This window comes from Ctenocephalides felis, unplaced genomic scaffold (assembly GCF_003426905.1).
Source record: "Ctenocephalides felis isolate EL2017-DRISC unplaced genomic scaffold, ASM342690v1 CF-g0.4_SCAFFOLD_01492, whole genome shotgun sequence".
Lineage (NCBI taxonomy): Eukaryota > Metazoa > Arthropoda > Insecta > Siphonaptera > Pulicidae > Ctenocephalides > Ctenocephalides felis.
In genome coordinates, this window is record NW_020537646.1 from 34,234,107 (window position 1) to 34,258,022 (window position 23,916).

General features: G+C 30.0%; 5 protein-coding genes across 5 annotated transcripts in view; 2 read left to right on the forward strand and 3 right to left on the reverse strand.

Annotated features, from left to right (window-relative positions):
- Positions 1-23,916, reverse strand: part of LOC113371591 (acetylcholine receptor subunit alpha-like) — a 219,180-nt gene that overhangs the window by 188,562 nt on the left and 6,702 nt on the right. The window lies entirely within an intron of this gene.
- On the forward strand, positions 754-12,711 carry LOC113371156 (GATA zinc finger domain-containing protein 14-like). Its single transcript, XM_026611800.1, has 8 exons — positions 754-813; positions 1,102-1,216; positions 3,059-3,190; positions 3,320-3,576; positions 5,868-5,982; positions 7,752-7,883; positions 8,176-8,296; positions 11,751-12,711. Exons 1-8 carry the CDS (start codon positions 754-756, stop codon positions 12,709-12,711), a joined length of 1,893 nt encoding a protein of 630 aa, XP_026467585.1.
- LOC113371157 (collagen alpha-2(IV) chain-like) lies at positions 13,562-14,734 on the forward strand. Its single transcript, XM_026611801.1, has one exon. It carries the CDS (start codon positions 13,562-13,564, stop codon positions 14,732-14,734), a length of 1,173 nt encoding a protein of 390 aa, XP_026467586.1.
- LOC113371158 lies at positions 14,748-15,770 on the reverse strand. The gene is made up of 3 exons (XM_026611802.1): positions 15,714-15,770; positions 14,868-15,597; positions 14,748-14,821 (listed from the first exon to the last, which is right to left on the reverse strand). The coding sequence occupies exons 1-3, from the start codon at positions 15,768-15,770 to the stop codon at positions 14,748-14,750; spliced, it is 861 nt and encodes a 286-aa protein (XP_026467587.1).
- LOC113371159 (extensin-like) lies at positions 16,474-17,127 on the reverse strand. Its single transcript, XM_026611804.1, has one exon. It carries the CDS (start codon positions 17,125-17,127, stop codon positions 16,474-16,476), a length of 654 nt encoding a protein of 217 aa, XP_026467589.1.

Sequence of the window (23,916 nt, forward strand, 5' to 3'; positions counted from 1 at the left end):
ATTGAATTTAAATTTAAATAATTTATTCAAACATATGTATGTATATAAAATTGACATGAACAGACGTAGTGACTGTGCAGCTTCTTAGTTATTAATTATTTCCATTATTATATTTTTTTAAAAATTAAATTTATTTTCAAAATGCGTTGTTTCCCTGAAAGTTTTTAATTTTCAAGTTTCCTAATTTGTGTCGGAAGTAATTATTATTCTATATACTTAAAAGGTCATTATACATTTTAACAAACTTTTTAACAAGCATTTTAAATGTACCTAGGTGTTTCTATCAGTTCACACAATTTATTATGAATGCGATATTATCCCCGTGATTTTATTAGGTTACCTACTTTCCACTTTTCATTTTTTTAACTATATTTGTAACAAAATCTAACAATCAGCATTCCAATTCAATTCCATTCCAATTAAATTAACCGAAACGGTTATAATATTCAGTGAAGATTATTCAGTAGATCAAATAAACTGAAAGGTTGTAAAAATAATTAACATATTTAAAATGAAAATGAATTACATATAGTAAATTGAAGTTGAAAAAAAATAATAAATTATTATACAAAATACAAGCTGTGTTCAAACAATTCAATTCGAAAATATTTAACAAGTCAGACAAATCAGATATTACAAAAAACACCTCAAACAGCTTTTATTTGAACAATATTTAAATATTTGAATAAAATCTCTATAAAAGTCTTCACATATAAATTTCACCAAAATTATCTGTATAACGTTGAGGTAAACATGTATAGAACATTTTTATTTCTGTTTGCTTGGACTCAAATCGTTACTGGCCAAGTTAATGTAAGTGATTTGATAAATAAAAATTAAGGTTTTTTGATAAGTCGAAGTTTGTCGATACAAATTTATTTTACTTTGTTGAGGAGTTGAATCTAAAAATCTCGCTACACTATAATATAAATATAATTCTTTATAATTATTAATAGTAAAATAATAAAATATTAATAACAAAATATGTAATATATATGTGTTTCTGCATTACTATACAAATATGTAATATTTGTATCATAAATCAGTTGAATGAAAATGTTATCAAACGAAAAATACAAGAATTATGGGTCGAAATTTTAGGAATACAATGATCTGCAACCAGTGGGCACTTCCTTAGGTGAACATGTTCCAAGTGCCAGCAAAGGGGCGACAGACTTACTAGGTGATGGTACAAAAGCAGGAACCTTAGGCCTAGGTAATATAATGTAGTAAATAGATGTAAGTGGTATTTTGCTTTGAACTTTTAACTTTCTGAATGCACAAATCCATTATCTTGAGATAGCAAATCTTTGGCCAAGAAGATTACAAAGGAACCATTTTTTTCCAATTCCAATGAAACAGAGCTTGGCCGATTGTCTCTCAAACCTAATCGCGGAATTTTTGTTTTTCTAATTTGAATTTTTATAATTGATTCTTGATTGCGAGTTAAAAGGTGGACAAAAAACTTGTCACTTTTGCTGCTAATTACAAAAAAACGGGAATTTTTAAAATTGGTACAGTTGTTTTCCAGAAAACGGGGACAAACGATCGAAAATCGGCTTAAATACAAACATACACGTAGTGGCGGACACCTAAGGTTATTTATAAATAAATCAAAAAATATTTTATGAAATGTTCATTAAATTATGATTTATGCTAGATAACAAAGAAATCAAACTAAATTAAGAAAACCGCAATTTTTGCTAAATATAATTAATACTATCAATTAAACTTTGGTATCGAAAAATATGATTTTAAACTGTGGCATCTAGTACCGGACATTTCAAAATAACCTGAATTGATCACATACACGTATGTTGCCATCTCCAAACTCTAGAATGTCTGCGATTGTGTCTTTGACGAATATTCTTAGATATTGCAAAAAAAAGTCACCATTCACCCACTTTTTTGGCTGGGCCACACCGATGCTCTCAGCTGGTGCATTCACCATAAACTGTTCATTCTTTGACTAGGAAATACGAAAAATGGGGATACGTAGTGACCCTTGGCACCCATACAGAACAAAATTTAATAATGGAAATAAATTACGTAAATTCTAACAAGAAATATCAATATATTTACTGTCTGGCACTAAGGGACGACTTAGTGTCCAGGGCTAACGGACAGACATTTTCGTTCATTTGGTGGCATCTACTAAAATTGGTTAAAAGATCTAATAATATTCTACCATTTCACGGATAACAATCAAGTACAACTTTTATCTCTGCATACCACTCAAAGGTAAATGCATAAATATGCTAGAATTACTTCTATTGATATTTAGATGACGCCGTTATTTTGCGCCTAAAACGTGAAAGGGTTGCTCTCGCCGTGGCCGTGTGCGTCACAGGCGAGGCTTGGTGCGGGATCCTGTACCTGGGTGCCCCCCATGCTCCCTTTACTTGTATTTTGAAATGAAAATACTCGCTTAAATAATACGTGTTAAATAGAGTGTCCGGTGCTTGATGCCGTACGGCGTTACGGGACTTCCCCCTATTTTCTGCAAATTAAGTCTCATCAAATATAATTTATTGGCAATAAACTTCTCCTTCGGGATGTTAAAAATATATTACAATAAAAAAGAATTGTTCTACTAGTTACGTCAATTGAAATCAGTAAATAAAATCAATATAATATGAGACTAAAAATTGCTATAGACGTATTATATTAGTACTCGTTATATTCGTTGTATAACAGTCATAAACATCGACAGAAGGATCAGATTTCGTTTAAATTGAGACAATAACAATGTCTAAATGAAAAAGATTGTGCATGACATCTTCATTAACCTTAGTATAATTAAAATCATATGTTTGAATGAAAAGACTATTGTGTATTATATTAAACTTTTATGTTAAAATATCATTTTCTTTAAAGACCATTTAAGCGGGTAAACAGTTAATCCTGAAAACATTCGAATCAAGTAAAAATGTAAAAATAAGGTTTTTAGTGAATTTAAATAAGTTTTAGTAAACTATCGAAAATATTTATAAATGATAATTATAATTATAATTATAATTATAATTATAATGAAAATTAATTTATATGATCTTTTTAGCAACAATAATGGGCATCAGCAAAACGATGACTTCTGGAGCTATGCAAAAAGAAGATTCTGTTGCTATCGGAAAAAAGACTGGTGCAACTGGTAATGCTTGGGGAAGTACTGTGGCCCAAATGCCAGCTCATGGTATGTAAATTTAATATATACCAATTAAAAACAAAATTAGCAAATATAAAAACATTCATTCTGTTGTTTCGCCGTCTATTTACCTTTTTTTGGTCAAGTAAACAATAACTAAAGATTTTAAATTTGTAGGAGCACAAGCTTTATCTGGTTTGGTAAATACAGGCCTGGATTTTGGTCAGGGTTGGTTGAATTTCGGAAAACAATCAGCATCTGGTCTAGATTTTCAAGGCGGTAAAACAGCTGGAGGACAATTTAGTACTGATGATTCAAACAACAATTTTACACAAAATTATTTAATAAATCAAGGTGAAAATACCTCTGAACTACCAGGCAACTATACTATGAGTGGTTTAAATAACACTTTGGGTGATGATTACATTGATTATGCAAATGATACAAATAGTTATAAACGACATTTATAAAATAAGAATCGATAGTATTAAGTAATAAGTTTAGTTAAATTTAATAATACAGTATGAATGCGTGGGTATTTCTATTTTACAAAAAAGATTTATCAGGACACACAATATTGTAATTGATTATATTCAAGTTGCTTATGTTATATGAATGAAACCCCTACAAGGAGACCCCTGAAAAGTAGAGATTAATAAGTCTTATATAGATAAGACCAATAATTAGAATAAGAAGTATTATAAAAGTTCAGTTCAGTAAACTATGAAATTAAATATTGTTGTATCAAATGTTTTAACATTTACATATTATTCTAATATACAAAATTTCATAGTAAAAAATAGAATTATCATAAAAATCTTTACAACTGTCACAGGACGGTTTTTTGCAAAAATTTTGCATTAATTTAAGACCGCATCTATGAAGAAAAGCTCACTTTTATAGAGCTCACAGAATAAATGTTATTGTAATTACTGATTTAATAAATCTTGAGAATATGAGCAAATTGTTTTTTAGTGGAAGAAATAATATTACTGCTTGATATTAGGTTGTCGAAAGCGCGGGATTGAATCCATAGCTTGAAGCGCTTGTTTGAATCTAAGTCAAGCACTTACCACAACACATAAACAAGTATAAAGCCACAACAGTAGACAATTACCAATAACAGATATATAACAAAAAAAATAATTCAGTTTTTTAAACATAGTCGAACAAATTTTCCTTCAAATAGTTAGTATGCCTAATAGCAAAAAATTCGCGAATTTATGAATTTTTTTTTAAATTGCGTATAATTACTTGCTTCAAAATTTATTAGTACAATTAATTGCAAATATTCAATAGTTATTCTCTATACAACATCTTTGTAAACATTTTTGTTTGATTATTATTTAAATATTTAATAATTGATTATCATATAAAAACTTGTATTCTGTCGTTCTATGAATTTATTTTTGTAACATGTGGTTTAAAATGATGTGAATCTAAACATGTATAAAATAATTTTAATCATATTCATGTCTGTTATATCTATTAAATGCCAAGTTAATGTGAGTATTATAATTTTATAACTTAATAGTTGTAACATTTGTTAATTAGGGAGAATTAAATATTTCAAGGGTAAAAATTATCGATTTGCAATAAATTAATAATTGACGATAATAATATATACTAACTAAAATGAACAAATTTAAAACCTTTAAGTTAAATTTTGTAATTTAGTGCAGATGGTTGATAAAATTCATAAATTCATACAAATAACTGCAGTTTAATAATGTATAATTAATTATAATAATTTTGTTTCTGGAAATTCTAACAAAATGCATTCATAGGTACGTTCTTAAGCAGTTATAACATAAATTCTGTGAATGTAGTGTTTCTAGAAGTCAACCCAATGGTTGGTTAACGCCTTTCTGATTCCTTTCATATCTTCTTTGGTATCTATAATATCAAGTGAAGATCTGATAACATTGCTTGATATCAAACTGGTAAAGGCGGAAATCGAACTCGGAACCAGTGGTTACTAATCCTCTTTTGAGTCTATTGCGTTTGTTGGAAAATAAATCAATCAATCGTTTTTTAGTTATTAGTTGAAGTAATTAAATTCATATTTTTACTAAATCATAGAAATAATGATGATTGTATTCGTTAGCTTCGTTATAGAAAAAATATTTATAAACTATCAATTAATTAAAACAGAATAACAACAAGAAGATAAAATTAAAATAATTGTTAAATTCAAATAAAGTTCATTTCCATTAGTTTTAAGGTATGAATCAATCTTCATCGACTCAACATAAATCAAAAGAAATGTATAAGTTTATACACATTTAGTATTAAATAGTTTCAATAAGATATTATTGAAACGGAGGGTATGAAAATATACAAAATAGAATTACCATTATTTTTAAACATCTAAAACTTGCTTAAAAACTGTAGTAGCAATGAATTTACATACCTAAACTCATGCTTCTTTGCCTACTGTTGATACGATTACTAAAAAACCCTGGAAATGATAAAGGGTAAACTAATGTTACATACAAGTTTTGATATTTTTCTACTTGTCATTTTAAAATAATTTAAAAACAGCGACAAAATTTACTACAGGGTAACCTTTCCTATAAGTCATTTACAAAATTACTATATTTTTTATTTTATAGGCAGACTGTAACTTAATAAAAACATATTTGTATTTTTAAATATTTATCGATAATTGTTTCTAAAACCTGCTGTATTTCAAAAAATAACATTTAAAAATGTCTGTTTTCAGCAATATAATGATATAGTACCGGTAGGCCAGTCTTTGGAAAAAAATATTCCAAGTTCAAGCAAAGGTTTCACTGATCTGTTGGGTCAAGGTACAAGTGCTAGCACTTCAGGCGTAGGTACTGTACAATTCCAGTATTATTAAAAGCATGATATTTAAATATTAAGAACTACTTAAATAAGGTGGGCCAATTTTACTAATCGTTTATTTAATAATAAAAAATTTCATAAAATTTTATTTACGTATGCAATTTTCATTTTGGAATAACATATTGCTCTATTTATTCGCGGTTATTTATGATCACCCAGATTGTTGCTACAACTATTTAATTTCAAAATTACTAAACGTAAAAATAAATATGATTGACACGTTCGGTCGATCGAATTGTTTGTTCGAAATTAATTTTCATAACACAAAAATATATAAATAAAAATGACAATTTTATATTATTACATGAAAGGTTTTTAGACTCACGACCGGATCAATCAAATTTTAAAACAAAATAGTTTCAATTTAGGAGAAAAAAAAATGGCTACGTGCTCACACTAACAAAATTTTATGAAAAATAATTTAGTAATTGTAATTGACTTCACGCGGATTGGTAATTGTAATATATATATATATATATATATATATATATATATATATATATATATACATATATATATATATATATATATATATATATACATATATTATAGCTGACCCGGCAAACGTTGTTTTGCTAAGTAAGGTATATTCTAAACAATTCCTAGAGAATCAAAAATATGAATACTTTAAGTGTATAAAAGATGTGTTATTTGAATGCTATATACAAAGAGGTATTATAAAAACAATAAACCCCATTAGTTTGTCTATACAATCAAATTGGAAGTTTTATACACTTTCTATAGAAAACATGGTATAATCCAATCCAAATCTTTTTTGGTCTTTCGACTTATTGATCACGTTTCAAGTTTTTCAGATTCTTTTTGGATTCTGGATTTTGTAACGGCCAGGTGACAAACAAGTTTAATGTCTTATTTTAATTTCAAAGGTATTTTACAAAATACCAACGGAGTAAAATACTTTTATTATGAAAGAACTAAGACCGGCCAAATCGGTTTAGCCGTTTTCGAGTTTTAGCGAATCATTTTATCGAGAGCTCCATTTTTATATATAAGATATATATATATATATATATATATATATATATATTAGTGCGGGTCGATTATAAAGTCGCTTAGGCACATATGATTTTCGGATACTAGAAATCAAAATAAGATACTTTGCTGAAGAAACCATACCTTCAAAATAAATTGTGATGTCCCGTGCATTGACTCAAAAATAAGGGTTGAATTTTGATAATTCCGTTTTGGCCCATTTAGAGTGCTGCAATCGGGTCCAATTTTTGAATGGGAGACCTTTAAGGTAAGGTCCAAGGAAGTGAACAATGGGCATGGGTAAATCGACCTTTCAAAGTTAGTGGAGTGTCGGTCAAAACAGGATTTTTCAAAATTTGACTCAATCTTCAAATCAATGCACGGGACTTCAAAATTCATTTTAGAGATATGGTTTCTTCGGCAAAGTATCTGATTCTGATCCCTAGTATCCGAAAATCATATGTGCCTATGTGCCCTTTTTTAACCTTACAAATCGATCCGCCCGATATATATCTGTGTATATATGTTTTTTTTTTCAAACCATCCGTCGATAATCCAAAATAATTACCAATATATTTTTTCTGTTCTAAAATAATTTCGAATTTCATAAGGAACTATATAATTATAAAAACTGTTTATAAATAACATAAATATATGTATGTTCTTTAGTTTATAGTATGTGATTATCATAATATATATGATATTTTTGGTTCGGTATTCGTTGCATTACAATTTTTATTTGCAGCTGCAATGGTGGCTATTACCCATTTGATAACTGCCGGAGCATTACAGCAAGACAATGCACTTGCAGCTGCTGATCATGCAGGCGAAATAGGCAATGTTGGAGGTAGCACATTGGCTCAAATGCCTGCTACAGGTATGACTTATGCGAATTAAAACTTTAATATATAATTAAAAATAATATATAATTAAAAATAAATTCTTTAAGTATTAATTGTCAAATTTGATTAAAAAATTAACGACCAACACGATCAGATTTGACACTTGCTTCACTTATGTTTTTGTCATCGTACTAATGGCATTGCGATAAAAAGATTGATCACACATTTTCTACACAATTCGAAAAAATTGTTGGTGGCACATAAGATATTGATAATCACTAATAAATCTCAGAATAAATTAATCCACCTACAAATAATAATCCTCAGGTGCCAAAGCTTTAGCATCGGCAGCAGGTGTAGGACTCGATTTTAGTCAAGGAAATCTAAATGAATTCAAGATGATTTCATCGGGTTTGGATATGCAAGGTGGTAAATCAAATTCTGAAAAGTAAAGTTGAAGACATGTCTGAAGACAGTGCAAAGAATTAATAAGATGCTAAACCATCTAATTTTCTCATGCCTGATCAGAATGGAGGTTATAACATAAGATAACAGAGTATTTGTAAAATAGTATATAGAAAATGATACGAATAAAAATATATTTTGCTTTATTAACTTCCCGAAGGAGAAGTTTGTTTTTATCAAAAAATCCTATTTGCCCATTTTATGTTTTCTCGACGTTTCAAGCTATTCTGAATCTAATAAGACAAAATTTTGAAAAAGTATGGGTAAAGTGTAAAATTTTTCGTCCACGTTTTAGCTTACAATACTGAATCAATTTAAAAAAAATCGAAAACTATTCGAAAGATATTAGTAGGGAATGATACTAATTAGTTTAACCGAGCCATTTTCTTGCAAATAAATGTTGAAAAAAAAATTGCCGAATTTTTTCGCGATAGATATCATGGCCTTATAGAACATACTGAAATATTATGGCCCTATAGCAAGTAGTTTTGAAAACTTATCAAAGTTTGGAATAACAACATCAAAATTTGTGTCAAAAGTTGCTTTTGACATGTGATATGTCAAACATTGACAATTTATTAAAATGTGGAATAATGACACAAGCACGTGTCTGTACAATATAATTAATATTATTACAGATAATCTAAATGTGTTTGAGAAAATTCAATTGGAGGAGGCAAAATGCCACTTTCAACTAGTTTATTTTATTATTTAAACATCAATCCGAACTATTCTCAGTGTTTTAGCGTTTGAGATGAATTTTCTATTACCTAGTTATATAATAAAGCAACTTTCCCTATATGATGAAATTTTCACTTTATATACATGTAATGAGGAGGATGGTATGTGGTAATATAATTACATCAATGTCGCAAATGGTAATTGCACTTATTATATACATAAATTCATGAGCCTTACATCAGTTTACCAAGTAATAATATCAAATACTATTTCATTAAATTGCGCATTTTACAGAAAGAAAAGGATTTAAAAGTAAAATAGCTCAAATAAACAATTACACATATTAAATTAAATTTTCATCAGACTCTACTACTGTTAAAGATACAGTAATAACAAAAGATAATAATAGAGTAGTAATAAAAAGATATCTTAAAATAGACATAGAACGATAAAATAATAAAGAAAGTAGTAGTACCTTAAGACAATTTGCTGAAACTTTCCTTAGCGAAAATCTTTTTTTATTTAATTTTTTGAGAACTTTGAAAACATTAAATTTCTGAGAATTTTCTTTAGTTTTAATTTGAATGTTTTAAAAAATTTGAAATGTTTTTTATATTTTGAAAATTTTGAACTTTTTTTAAAGCAATTCCGATGCGCAGTGTTTTAGAGACAAAATATCGAAAAATCAATACGAACTGAATGTTTTTGAATTATTTAAATATTGTAAAATTAAAATAAATAAATTAAATATTGATGACTCTTTAATCATAAATTAATATTTAAAAATTTTCATTTTCATTTTCGCGATTACCATAACGTACCCTACGGAAAGTTAAATTATAAAACCATAATACCAACGATCAAAATGTTTAACTTTAAATTATGATCATATATCCTTAAAAATCAGTGCAATAAAACTCAAATTTAAATTGATTCCGTATTAGTGCACTTGAAAAAAATAACTACATCTAAGCAAAACATGACATATAGTTCACGATGTAATTACTTGAATAATTGCTTTAACCTTGTCATTTTTATAATCGATAGAAATACGAAAGCACTTAAAAAAGTAGAACACAAAAATCCTTGCAAATTATACACTAAACCAAAATTATGTCAAGTGAATGCAGATAACCATATTGAAACCCAAGTACACATATGCAACCTTTTAGGCAGAAATAGATAATAACTAAACAACTACGTGCAACTTTTCAGTATTTAACTATATTAACATAGGCAAACAACGCGTCAGTCTAATATTTTTGTATGATTTTAAGCTGCAGTTTGTTCAAGTGAAATTTTACTAAAAGTATTTAAATTGATCATGATTAAGCAATTATTTATATTTGCAATATTTTGTAGAGTTGCTGTTCACGGATTAGTAAGTAGTAAAATATTTTTTCCAATATTTAGTAACTATTTTTATAATAATAAAACACCATTTTTAGACAGTATGAGTTAAAAAAATTATTGTACATCAACAAATTGCTCTCACATAAAACACTATAAAAATAGATCATAAAAATTATAAAAATGATGATGCTTCGTTGTTGATAAATAATCTAATTTTTAGATTATTTATCATTTTTATATTATCTGATTTTTAGATTTTAGTTTTGATGTTTTAGAAACGATTATGATGGTAACTTGTGTGATAATCAATTGGAATGATGATTATTTTCTTCTAATTTTCTTATATTGATTTCCTTTTCTCCTGCTTAGAGGATGAACTAAATTGTTGCATTTCTGAATGCGTGTGGTAGCTGTCTTATATTAATAATATAAATATAAATTTGAAAATAAATAAATATAACAAACTATCATAAATAATTATTGTTCATAGATATCATGTAATTTACCTAATAAAATGCTGGAGTGTCAGAACCAAACAGCTTCCTAAATATATTTTATTAATATTTTTGATGATTTATAAAATATTAACGAGAAAAAAATAAGTTGAGGTATCTAGGCAATTTTCCTGAACATCATAAATGATATTCTCAAAATTCACGTAGCTTGGTTTAATTCAATATCTAATACGTTATAGTTTTTATGAGTTTTTTATATGAAAACCAGAAAACAACGATATACGCAAAAATAGAAGCAGCTTATATATATATATATATATATATATATATATATATATATATTCCATAATTCACTAACAAATAAAAACTTAACTAATAAAAATAAAAAATAGATGATGATTTAGACACTACTTGTCGCTAAAAAATATTAATATACATAGATTTACTTGATCCATTATTGACAAACAAACTCAATTTTCTTTAATTTAATTTTAATCTGCTCAGACTTTTATTTTGTATATTTTAAGCATATTTAAATAATATGTCTATATATTCAGCAATTGAATTCAGCAAAATCAGTCTCTTTTCAGTGACACAAACTCGAAAAAAAACATTTTTGGTTGATAATATGTGATCTATTATATCATGACATGCGATTTATATTTCAGACCATAATTGATTATACATTATATAAATCTAAATCCCAAAATAATAAGAAAAACTAAAAAATTTTATTCCGAAATGTATTGATTTGTTGACTTTTAAAAAACTGTTAAGGTTTAACTATGATGCAATTAATTGAATCTATTTATTAATACCATAATTTCAAATTTTTTAGAAAATCGGAAGAGAACAATTAGGAATCAGTGATCTGGTCACGGAACATTATAAAATTCTCAAAAATACTGAAGAAATATATAAAAATTATGATGAAAATGTTATACAAAGCTCATCTAAAAAAGATGACACATCCAATAAACGTGACAATGAAAACGCCGTAAACACGAAAAGAAGTAAAATTATTCCAATACCAGATTCAATAAAAGACAAGCTTAATATTAATACTATACTCCATCCTTTAAATGCTACTGCTAGCAATATTATTAAAGAAGTTACAGATTTCAAGAACGAATATTTTCCACCAAATTATATCACAAATACTACTAGTAGTTGCAATATCAACAACACAACGGATATACCTAATAATCTAAATTGGACAAGCACCAAATATACCAATGTATACAATCCTGATTACCCGAGTAAGGTATCAGGAAATAACAGAACAGGTATATTTATAGATGATCCAAGTTTACCACCAGCTGGACCTGATGGGAACCGAAACGTAACAATGAGCACACAGAGAGAAAACAAACAAACAGAAAGATCCTCAGATGCGCAAATTCCTGAAAATTTTCCGGATATGTCAGATCAAAATTTTAATATAAAAAATATTAACAATCCAAAATTTCGTAATGATAAATTCAAGAAAAAACATTTTCGAAATCGCATAGACCGTATAAAAATTAACGATAAACGTTATAAACACTTCGATCATGAAGAGCAAACGCGTCCAAATGGACATGAAGGTAAAGATAAAAATTATAAAGAAGACAAAGAGAGTTTGCAAAATGACTCAGAAGAAACTAGTATGTCAAGCATTGACTACAAATATTCGAAAAATATATTGAATAATAATAATAATCTAATAAATGCGCACAATAATGAACAAGACACCCTTGGCAACACCAAGAATGCAAAGAAGCATTTTTTTCGCAACAGGCAAAAGAAAAAATTTCGAAAAAAGAAACAACGCGAAATTAACTCAAGAGACTTTGTCAAAAAGCATCCTGTTGGGGCAAGTATTCAACAACTTCAACATAAACGGAATAGAAGAGATTTTACTCAATAATGCAAAGTTTTATATGGAAGCTATATTAAAGCTAATGAATAATATTGACGAAATGATTGATAGAATAGAACAAAATTATGAAAATATTGAGAGAAAATATAAAAATGTAGATAAAATAGTTTTGCGCCGATTCAATGAAGAAAAGATTATAGAAAAATATGAAAATATAGACAAGCAAGTACAACCAATAGTTACAAATTTACTAAAACTATAAAACATGAAAACAAATTGTTGACTATTCTGCTGTTAATTTTATTTCTTTATAAAATATATTTATACAGAAAATTATACATTTCATTTAAAACGTATATCACCTTTCCTTCTCCTTACAATCAATGAATTTAAATTACTTGCTTAAATTACTATACTTATTGATTATATAAATATTTAACTATAATTACAATTTTACTTCATGCCAAAGAAACCTGTTTTAGGTTCTTTACTAGAATCTTTGTGACCACCAATATTTTGTTTACTGTTACCACCTGCCGAATCATCATTATGTCGTTCTCCACCATTAAGTCCAGGAATGGTATCCATACCCGGCAAGCCGCCACCAAGTCCGGGAATGCCATCCATTCCGGGTAAGCCACCATCAAGACCGTTAATGCATTCCTTACCAGGCAAGCCTCCATCAGGACCGAGAATGCTATCCATACCAGGTAAGCCACCATCGTGACCAGGAATACTATCCACCCGTGGTAAGCCAGCACCGAGACCAGGAATACTATCCATACCGGGTAAACCGCCATCAAGACCGGGAATGCTATCCATGCCTGGTAAGCCTCCATCAAGACCGGGGATACTATCCATGCCGGGTAAGCCACCATCAAGACCAGGAATGCTATCCATGCCCGGCAATCCGCCATCAAGACCCGGAATGCTATCCATACCGGGCAAGCCGCCATTAAGACCGGGAATGCTATCCGTACCGGGCAAGGTGCCATCAACACCGGGAATGCTATTCATACCTGGTAAGCCTCCATCGAGGCCGGGAATACTATCCATGCCGGGTAAGCCACCTTCAAGACCGGGAATGCTATCAATGCCCGGCAAGCCGCCATCAAGACCCGGAATGCTATCCATACCGGGTAAGCCACCATCAAGACCGGGAATGCTATCTGTACCTGGTAAGCCGCCATCGAGGCCAGGAATGCTATCCATACCGGGTAAACCGCCATCAAGACCGGGAATGCTATCCATGCCGGGCAAGCGGCCATCAAGACCGGGAATGCTATCCATGCCGGGTAAACCGCCATCGAGGCCGGGAATACTATCCATGCCGGGTAAGCCACCATCGAGACCGGGAATGCTATCCATGCCCGGCAAACCGCCATCAAGACCCGGAATGCTATCCATTCCGGGCAAGCCGCCATTAAGACCAGGAATACTATCCACACCGGGCAAGCTGCCGTCAAGACCCGGAATACTATCCATACCGGGCAAGCCACCATCAAGACCGGGAATGCTATCTGTACCTGGTAAGCCGCCATCGAGGCCAGGAATGCTATCCATACCTGGTAAGCCACCATTGAGGCCAGGAATACTATCCATACCGGGTAAACCGCCATCAAGACCGGGAATGCTATCCATGCGGGGCAAGCCGCCATCAAGACCGGGAATGCTATCCATGCCGGGTAAGCCGCCTTCGAGGCCGGGAATACTATCCATGCCGGGTAAGCCGCCTTCGAGGCCGGGAATACTATCCATGCCGGGTAAGCTACCATCGAGACCGGGAATGCTATCTATACCGGGCAAGCCGCCATTAAGACCAGGAATGCTATCCATGCCGGGCAAGTCGCCATCAAGACCCGGTACGTTATCCATACCAGGCAAGCCACCATCAAGACCCGAAATGTTATCCATACCGGGCAAGCCACCATCAAGACCGGGGATGCTATTCGCATCAGGTAAATTACCATTAAGACCGGGAATACTATCCATACCAGGTAACCCGCCATCAACACCAGGAATTCCATCAAGACCGGGGATACTATCCATGCCGGGTAAGCCACCATCATGACCAGGAATGCTATCTATCCCAGGCAGCCCGGCATCAATACCGGGAATGCTATCCATACCTGGCAAACCACCGCCAATACCAGAAAGACTATTCACACCAGAAGAAGCGCCAGATAAGGAAGTCATTTTTTCACTCAGAACATTGCCATTAGTAACGTCTTCAATATCATTATCAGCATTTATTGTTTCTTCTCCGACGCTGTGACTTTCATAGGAATTTCCAGTACTCGATTCTTCGTATGCTGATCGTGGATTATGTGAAGTTTGATCATCATATTTTCCATCATAATTATCAGCATTTTGATGATCAGATGAATGGTCAGATAACCCATGGGAGTTAGTTCCATACTGATCAGATGAGCGATCATCCAGCCCACGGCGGTCATTTCCAAATTGACCAGATAAGCGATCATTCGATTCATGGTAATCAGTTCTATACTGATCAGATGGGCCATCATTTGTCCTATGAGAATTAGTTCCATATTGTTCAGGTATCTCTGAATTCTTACTAGATTGCTCATAATCATGTCCTGAACCACTATGAAGATTATCATTATGAGAAGCTGTTTTTATATTGGGTAAATATGCTGCATTGCTAAAACCGGACCCTAAATTACTATTTTTAGTGCCACTTCGAGCCAGATCTGTACCATAACTCAATCCCGAAGAATCAATACTCGTACTAGACGCGTCAGGTAGATTAAAACTTCCTTTGTTACTAGGTATATTATCAGATGCAAATTCGGTATATTTTTGTCCATTAGTATCTATAACAGTTGAAGGGTCTACTACATGGTTTCCATCACTAATATGTGATACCTCTCCGAAATTTGACAATCCGGAAGGTATAAATCCTGGATTAGCCTTTTAAAAAATACCATATTATGTACTAGTTATATATATATATATATATATATATATATATATATATGTGTGTGTATTTATAATATCTTTAATTTAAAATAGTTATTTATACTTACATTTGATAATCCGATACACCACACAGTAGCATAAAAAATGACAACTTTCTGTGCCATTTTGGCAGACTGTAAAGTACTTACTAAACCCGTATTTTTTATATTTATATACCTACAGACTATTTAATTAAGAAATAAGAGCTCACGGATTTTTTAAGTAAATTCACAAAGTCAACGCAGTTGTTCAAATTATTATATATTCAAATTTACTTTTGGTTCGTATTTTGATGAAAATAATATTGCAATAAGATTCATTGTGATGATAAAATTCAACAAAAGAAAAATTATATAAATCAATATTTATTATTTTGATTTAATTAATTGAATTTTGTTTTCGTATAAGGACAAAGAAAACAAAATAAAGCACCATATTGAATAAAAAATAGACCTTACAAAATGAACTGCGTATGGAAATGCCAAACATTCAATACAAACAACGATAATCAATAGTAGATTTATCAAGTTGCATATTGACATACATATTTTGACTCACTAAAATGAATTAAAAGTGTTTTCAAGTTTTACAGCTGCATCTGGTTCGAAGACAAATCTTAAAATTATCTCTGGACATAATTATATTTAATTATGCCATGAAACTATATTTAAATATATTGTGGTTGAATCATTTCTTTTCATGGCATTAATGTTTAATTAATGACTAACAACTTAAAATAATAATTTTGAAAATTAACGCAAATTTGTTAAACTGTTATTTTATTTTCGTTCATTTCATTATTATTTACATATACAACATGCTCGTTTTCTAGTGAAGTGGCAATGGTATCAATGGAAGCTGTGGCAAATCACAAGGTAGCTCAGGCATAGGTAAAGGCAAGTCACAAGGTGGCTCCGGTTTTGGTAATGGTAAATCGCATGGTGGTTCCGGTTTTGGTAATGGTAAATCGCACGGTGGTTCTGGTTTGGGCACTGGTAAATCACACGGTTCGGGTTTTGGTACCGGTAAATCGCATGGTGGTTCCGGTTTAGGTGCTGGTAAGTCACATGGAAGCGGTTTTGGTATTGGTAAATCGCACGGTGGTTCTGGTTTAGGCACTGGTAAATCGCACGGTGGTTCCGGTTTAGGTGTTGGTAAATCACACGGTTCGGGTTTTGGTACCGGTAAATCGCATGGTGGTTCCGGTTTAGGTGCTGGTAAATCACATGGTAGCGGTTTTGGTGCAGGTAAATCGCACGGTGGTTCAGGTTTTGGAGTTGGTATATCACATGGTGGTTCAGGTTTTGGTGCTGGTAAATCGCATGGTGGTTCAGGTTTTGGAGCTGGTATATCACATGGTGGTTCAGGTTTTGGTACTGGTAAATCGCATGGTGGTTCAGGTTTTGGAGCTGGTAAATCGCATGGTGGTTCCGGTTTTGGTACTGGTAGATCACAAGGCGGTTCTGGTTTTGGAAGCGGCATGTCACATGGATCAGGTTTTGGAATTTCCGGCCAATTTCCCGGTGTCTTAATAATACATTAAAACCATATATATTACTTATACTTAATTAATGAATATATTCCGCAATAGCAAAAATAGGAAAAACTAATTTTTGCTAACTGCAATTATATTTACTTACCGGCTTTGCACAGCAGCTAGATACTGCAATACACAATAGTACGATATTGAACATGATGATCACTGACACTTTCAGACCAGACCCTATCATTTTGTTCTATCTTACCATTTATATATGAAATGATTTGTTTATTTACTCACACATTACGTATATTTACTAGAGTAAAAAATAAATAAAGTTTAACTATTTATAACTCAATTGGCTGTAAATATTATTTGTTTTGAATTACGTACGCACTTCATGTGCAATCAGCTGAAGAAATAGAATTCTTTTTTTGTTATCCCTCGGATATAGAATAAAAATAATTATCATAAAATGAAATAATCAAATGTATCATTTGAGTTTTAGTGAATTTAGAGAAAGTCGTTATTGTTGTAAAACAGTTTGAAAACTTTTTGAGAGCTGGTATAGTAAAAAATTAATAGGAAAATATGCATATGATGTTTGCAGTGCTTTTTGATCATAGGCCCATTCAAATATACAAAACATAAGACAGCATTTTTATTATACTTAATTTTGTACTGCAGAGAAAATTGTTCGGACCAGAGAAAATTAGCATATACCTATGGACTTTTTGGAACTATCAAGTAAAATTTTTCGCAATTCAATATACATATAGCATTTCTTCAAAATTGTCATGCAAAATTTTGATTCAGAAAGTTGAAACTGCACTATATACTTCGAAAGGCCAGATGGTATTACTAAAGATGCTACTTCAGAAATGATTGGATATAAGATCGGTGAAAAAATAAATTATTCAAATAACCACTAAAATGTTTTTTAACGATTTTTAACCACAATTGCCATACAAGTATAATATACATATAAATTTCAAAATAATTTGTATAATTGACCTCATGTGCAAAGCGAAACTTAATGACTTTAATAACTGAATGTTGGGTTATACAAATTCTGTATCTCTATATGTAATATTTCTATCAGAATTGGAAATTATCTGTCAAAGGGATGATTTTGTAATTAAAACTTCTACCCAGAGAGAAAATGGCTCGCAATCAAGCTTGTTTTCTATTCCACTAATCCGGGAAATTTCCACCAAACTTTCAGTGTTTACGACATCGCATATCGCATGGGATGATATATTCCTCTTTATAATATTGATTGGATTGTGAGAAATATTTTGCATTGTGAATTCTGTAAAGCATCAAATGTAGGTAATTACTGCTATTATAGCGGTAGAGAATATGAACAAATTTTGTAATAATACCTTTAAAATACTGGATATTCAACAAAATTCAATAATAAATTTACCGGACCTAACTTCTCCCATGTATTATTATGATACATCAGAAAGATGCACTTAAAATAGATATTTTTGGCGTTTGTTCGTTTTCAAAGTTAGGCTTTATATTTAAAACCCCTGACTGCACAGCAACCACATAGCATTTTCACATATGAAAAAATTTAGCATAGCCTTGCTCTAACATTATTCTATTTTACGGCAGAATTGACTCATTAGCGAAGAACTTTGTTTTCATACATTTTTTGTAATTTTTCATGTAATTCACAGTTGTAGTCACTTATAGTTATTGCTTCTAAGTAAATGATTGTTTCATATTTTAGTGATTTTATTCAATTTAACACTATAAATTAAATTTGTACGAATGTCATAATTATTTATGAAGAAAAAAAATCATTTAACAAACAATGTAGTCGTTTCAACGTTTCAATAAATCATTTATATTTCTGCACTATTTCATTCTCCATAATGTCAACAATATTTTAATTTCCAATTATTTCAATATAATTTATAATTAATTATTAATTAATATCTGGTTTGTTTAATATCGCAAAAGAGAAAAGCATGATTTTCGTTTGAGTGGATGATTGAATGCACTTCATTAAGTTAATTGAAATATTCTGATGAAACAAATTTATAATTTATCATTTGCTCTATATTTAGCATCGTTCACATAAAGGAACTCATAAATGTAGAATTGCATGGGTATACCTTCTGCACACTGAATGCAAGATAGCTTACGAAATGTAAATGTAAGTAATTGTATACTCCTAAATTAATATTTCAGATATAGTTTATATTAACACGTTGCCGCAAAGGACGGCTATAGCTGTCCGATCTTTAGCGATATGTAGGCAAACAACGGCCTAATAATTAATAATTCAATAATAGTTAATATTTTTCACTTCCAAACATACAACTTACACTCGATTTCATCTGCTAATCATAAATAATTAAAAAAAAGTGTGTTTCTGAACACGATCGTCAAATTAAAGGTGTGCGGCAACGTGTTAAACTGATAACTGACAAAATTTTATAATTAGTAAAATGCTGAATACAATGTGGTATGAGTAGCATTTTACCTTGAGACAAGTTGCATGAACTTCCCGACACGCATTCATAGTTAACTTATTCATTAAGAATTGAGATTCAGATATCATTAGGTAAAACGTCCAAATGTTTATTTCGAGAATAAAATGTTTCAACAAATAGTTACTAAATAGTAAGAAACGGCTTGGCAGTTCCTTACCAAAAACTAATCGACACGATTCCCAACCAACATCTTTAGAAAGAATTGTGGTCGAAAAAAGTAAACGAACCTATTCGAATTTTTTGCTAATTATGAATTTCCGGCAAAACTGATAAACGTTTTTAAATTTTTATTTGGCTTAAATTGGCCATTTTAAAAAAAAATTTCGACGAAGGAGCAATGATCGGCTCACATACACGATCACACAAACTTTTCCAAAGGTCTCGTTCAGTTTAGAATGACTTGAAACGTCAAGACAAAATAAAAATCGCAAATCTGGCAAAATCACAAACTTCTCCTGTGGGAAGTTAATAAATATAATAATAATTAATCTCAAAAATTTTATCAAAAGTTGTTGATTATGGTTAGCAGATTTGTAAGAACTAGCAAATAAAAGTTAATTTTGCAATTGTACAGGATCCACTAGCTGTTTGTTTACAGTAGATCAATATTTTCAGATGGCCCACCCAGCATTGCCAAATGTTAGATCAACATTGACTCTCGATATCTGTGTAAAACCTCAAATAATGCATAAGAGAAACAATTAACAGTAATTAGGTTATTAAATAGACACTGATCTAATTTTAACCAATCATACTTTGATAAAACTGATCGTTTGTTCAAAATATTTACAAAAGAAAATTTTATAAAATTATTGAATTGAAATATGTAGATGCAGAGTTCTTTTTGGCAAGTTGCAAATATTCCAAATCCAATTATTTACAGAGGTTTTAAATATATCAATCTTTAATAACGTGTAACAATTTTTGAGATTGCCAAATAGCTTGAATAATGTAAAAATCACACTTGAGGTTAGTTATTAACGGAATCTGTCAAATTTTCGTGTGTAGAAATACCATTATTGGTTCTCTAAATATACTAATTCAAAAATAAAACTTCTACAAAAAGCCCCTTGTAGCTCGAGTATATATTACATATACTACTGACATTATTATATATATTTAGATATGTGAAAGTGAAATATTATATAATAAACTTGAGATTAATTCAAATTATAGGGCTCGCCCGTAGGTAAACGGTTAAGAGCGGCGGGACCTGAATCAGAGGTTCCGGGTTCGATACCCACTTCGAGCAGCCTGTTGTCAGACAGCAGTGACAACGATTTTCACTTGGAAATATAGATAGCAATATGTTTCCAAGTGCAAATAGCCCTTGCCCGGCATTGCTGCACCAATAAAAAGTCAGCCCTATTAGATTAATTCTAATAACAAAAATCATCAAATATGGATGGATTAACCATAGGGTTACCATCTAAAAAATACGAAGTAAAGAGAAGTTTCAGCCCAACAGCTCATAGGACGAAAGGTTCTGATTGTCGTTAAAAAAATATCAAAAAAAAATTAAATTATAAATAAATTTTATTTTACAATTTAATATTATTTTAATGCCAAAATTTTTCACATAGAAGTTTTATCTGATTAACGATACAACAACAGAAGTTATATAATCCACATTTTTATATCTATATGTAAATAATATGCTAGTTCAAAGGTAAGCCAAGATTCTCAAACCATTTTCATCCCAAAACGTAATAAAAAAGACATCTAGAAATTTGATTTGTTTCTGATATGATATAAGATTCAATTTTATTACTTTTGTGCGCCTGAAAATTTTCTGGAAATGTATGTTGGAGTACAGATATATGTCCATATGATTCTTCTTGTAAAATTTAGTAATGATTTTTCAATATATACTTTTATTACTTATTCTGTATTAAATTCCAATACTATTATAAATCATAAAATATAAATCGTTGTGATTATTATATGAAATCAACAAATATAAAAACATGGCACACTTTTTGATAGTTATTAGAAAAAATTATACTGTGATTGATATGATTTTGTGAGCTATAAATTTTTAATATTTTATAATTTAATATTTATAATTTGTATAAATTTTCTTTATTTTCTAGTATTACTACTTTTACGACATGGGTAATATTTGTAATAATGTTCTTCTATTAACCTTTATTGATAAATCTTTTTATAGGCAATTATTATAATAATTGCAATCTTGACGTGATGTTATAAAACGATATAAATATTTGACATTATAAACACTCGCAAACATAGAATATTTTCCCGCAACCCCATTTGGGGTCGCGACCCATAGTTAAAGAAGCCCTTGTTTATGCTGTTTGAAAGAAATATTATGTAATAATAATATTAATACGAAATTTTTAATTTATTATACAGCTTTTTGAATTAAAAATTTTGTATTAATATTATTATTACATAAGATTTCAAACAGCATAAACAAGGACTTCATTAACTATGGGTCGCGACCCCAAATGGGGTTACGGGGATAAATTCTATGTTTACGAGTGATTTTAATGTCAAATATTTATATCGTTTTATAACATCACGTCTTGATTTTTGTATGTTCTCAACAAATTCTTAAACTATATAGTTTCATGCATATGTACATGTTTATTGTTACTAAATATATAAATTATATATATATATATATATATATATCTATATATATATATATATATATATATATATATATATATGTATGTGGGGTCGTCCAGAAACTCGCAATTGTAAATGAGTCCCGAAGAACAAAATTTCAAAAAGCCCTGGGCATAACCTTATTCAATATTTTTCTGTTTTATCATTTGCTAAGAAATCATTACTGTATGCAAAAACATTTTAAAAACACTGAATGCGGATATTATTATATAATTCCACAATATAAACAAATTGTGAATTTATAGTATCAGGAATATATTGTACATATTGAGTATTCGTTTTTGTATGAGGTTTTGGTATAAGATTTTTGCAAATTGGTTAGAAAATGCTTTTTGTCATACAATTTTACATCAAAATCATAGAAATCAACTATTCAATATATTATATTAAATAATTAACATATGATAACATATGAATTAGCATATGAAATATTTTGATTAATTATACAAAATAATATTTTGCTTTTTAAACTTCCACAAGAAGAAGTTTATATTTTTGCGAACGAGTTCTATAATCTTTTGAATGAAATTTTTGATGATTTTTCTTACGATTTTGATGAAACTTAGAATAGCAATAGAATTCGTAGTCTGAAATAACATACTGAAATGTTATAGGACTAAGAAAAATGGTTCAATTATAAAAATTCACGCAAATTTAAAAATCCGCTGTGCGGTTAAGCGATTCTAACTAGAATCTATGACGAAGCATCTGAACGTTCTGTGGTGTTTCGTAAGTAGCTACTGATTACAGCTGACGTCCAATACAAAATACATGAAATGAAATGTGTTATTTTCGAAGTAACAGTTGAATATTTTACTTAAATATCTATATATCAATAATAGATTTAGTTAATTATGTGTACGTATCGAGAAGTTTATGCAACTTTCCTAAAGGCAAAATGCTACTTACAACTAGTTCCGATTTGTGTGACCTCTTTGATATAATATATAATAATAATATAGACGCTTGGAACCGAATTCTTTTTTTACATTAATTGAAGATTAATATGTAAATTTGTATGGTATTTGTATTTTATCAAAACCATACAAAGTCTCAATAAATTGCACCTTGTATTATATTTATTAATATTTGTTCAATTTTGATAACCATATTATATCAATAAAATCTTGTTAATTGAAGCGTTAAAAATGAAACATATGTGTATACATTTCCAAATGCTTCCACAAATGTTTGATTGTAATATGATAATTACTGGTGCATTAAACAAATTTAACTAACAGCATTTCAGGCAAATAATTAAACACAGTATAAAACATATGTTTTAAATTAATTTATCGCGCACACTATAATAAAATTTAATCAAATGGACGTGGTCAGTAGAATTAAATTAAAATTGTGACTTACCAGAATAAATTTTTGTAGGGAGGCGCCAAGTGTATATTCCGCGGTTATTTTTCAGAACTCACAAATCAAGTCATTAGATTTAATCACATTACAGTCAAAGATCATGAATTAACACACATTTTAATTTTTAAATTATTTTTTTAATAACATAAATAAAAAATATTAATTTATACTAAATTATGTAATTAAACTAAAAAAAAAATCATTAGTCAATAAATCTATCGACGGTATTTTGTATGTATACAGTAAACACTTTTTAAA

Bases quoted from the DNA above. Each gene is read 5' to 3' on its own strand.
- LOC113371158 (XM_026611802.1), bottom strand. From the start codon at position 15,770: ATGGCACAGAAAGTTGTCATTTTTTATGCTACTGTGTGGTGTATCGGA. The intron at 15,598-15,713 runs GTAAGTATAAAT...ATTTTTTAAAAG, and splicing joins GGTGTATCGGATTATCAAAT to GCTAATCCAGGATTTATACC. The intron at 14,822-14,867 runs GTGAAAAAATGA...TGGTGTGAATAG, and splicing joins TACTAATGGCAATGTTCTGA to TCTTTCTGGTATTGGCGGTG.
- LOC113371157 (XM_026611801.1), top strand. From the start codon at position 13,562: ATGCCCGGCAATCCGCCATCAAGACCCGGAATGCTATCCATACCGGGC.
- LOC113371159 (XM_026611804.1), bottom strand. From the start codon at position 17,127: ATGCCGCTTCCAAAACCAGAACCGCCTTGTGATCTACCAGTACCAAAA.
- LOC113371156 (XM_026611800.1), top strand. From the start codon at position 754: ATGTATAGAACATTTTTATTTCTGTTTGCTTGGACTCAAATCGTTACT. The intron at 814-1,101 runs GTAAGTGATTTG...TCGAAATTTTAG, and splicing joins TCGTTACTGGCCAAGTTAAT to GAATACAATGATCTGCAACC. The intron at 3,191-3,319 runs GTATGTAAATTT...TTAAATTTGTAG, and splicing joins GGCCCAAATGCCAGCTCATG to GAGCACAAGCTTTATCTGGT.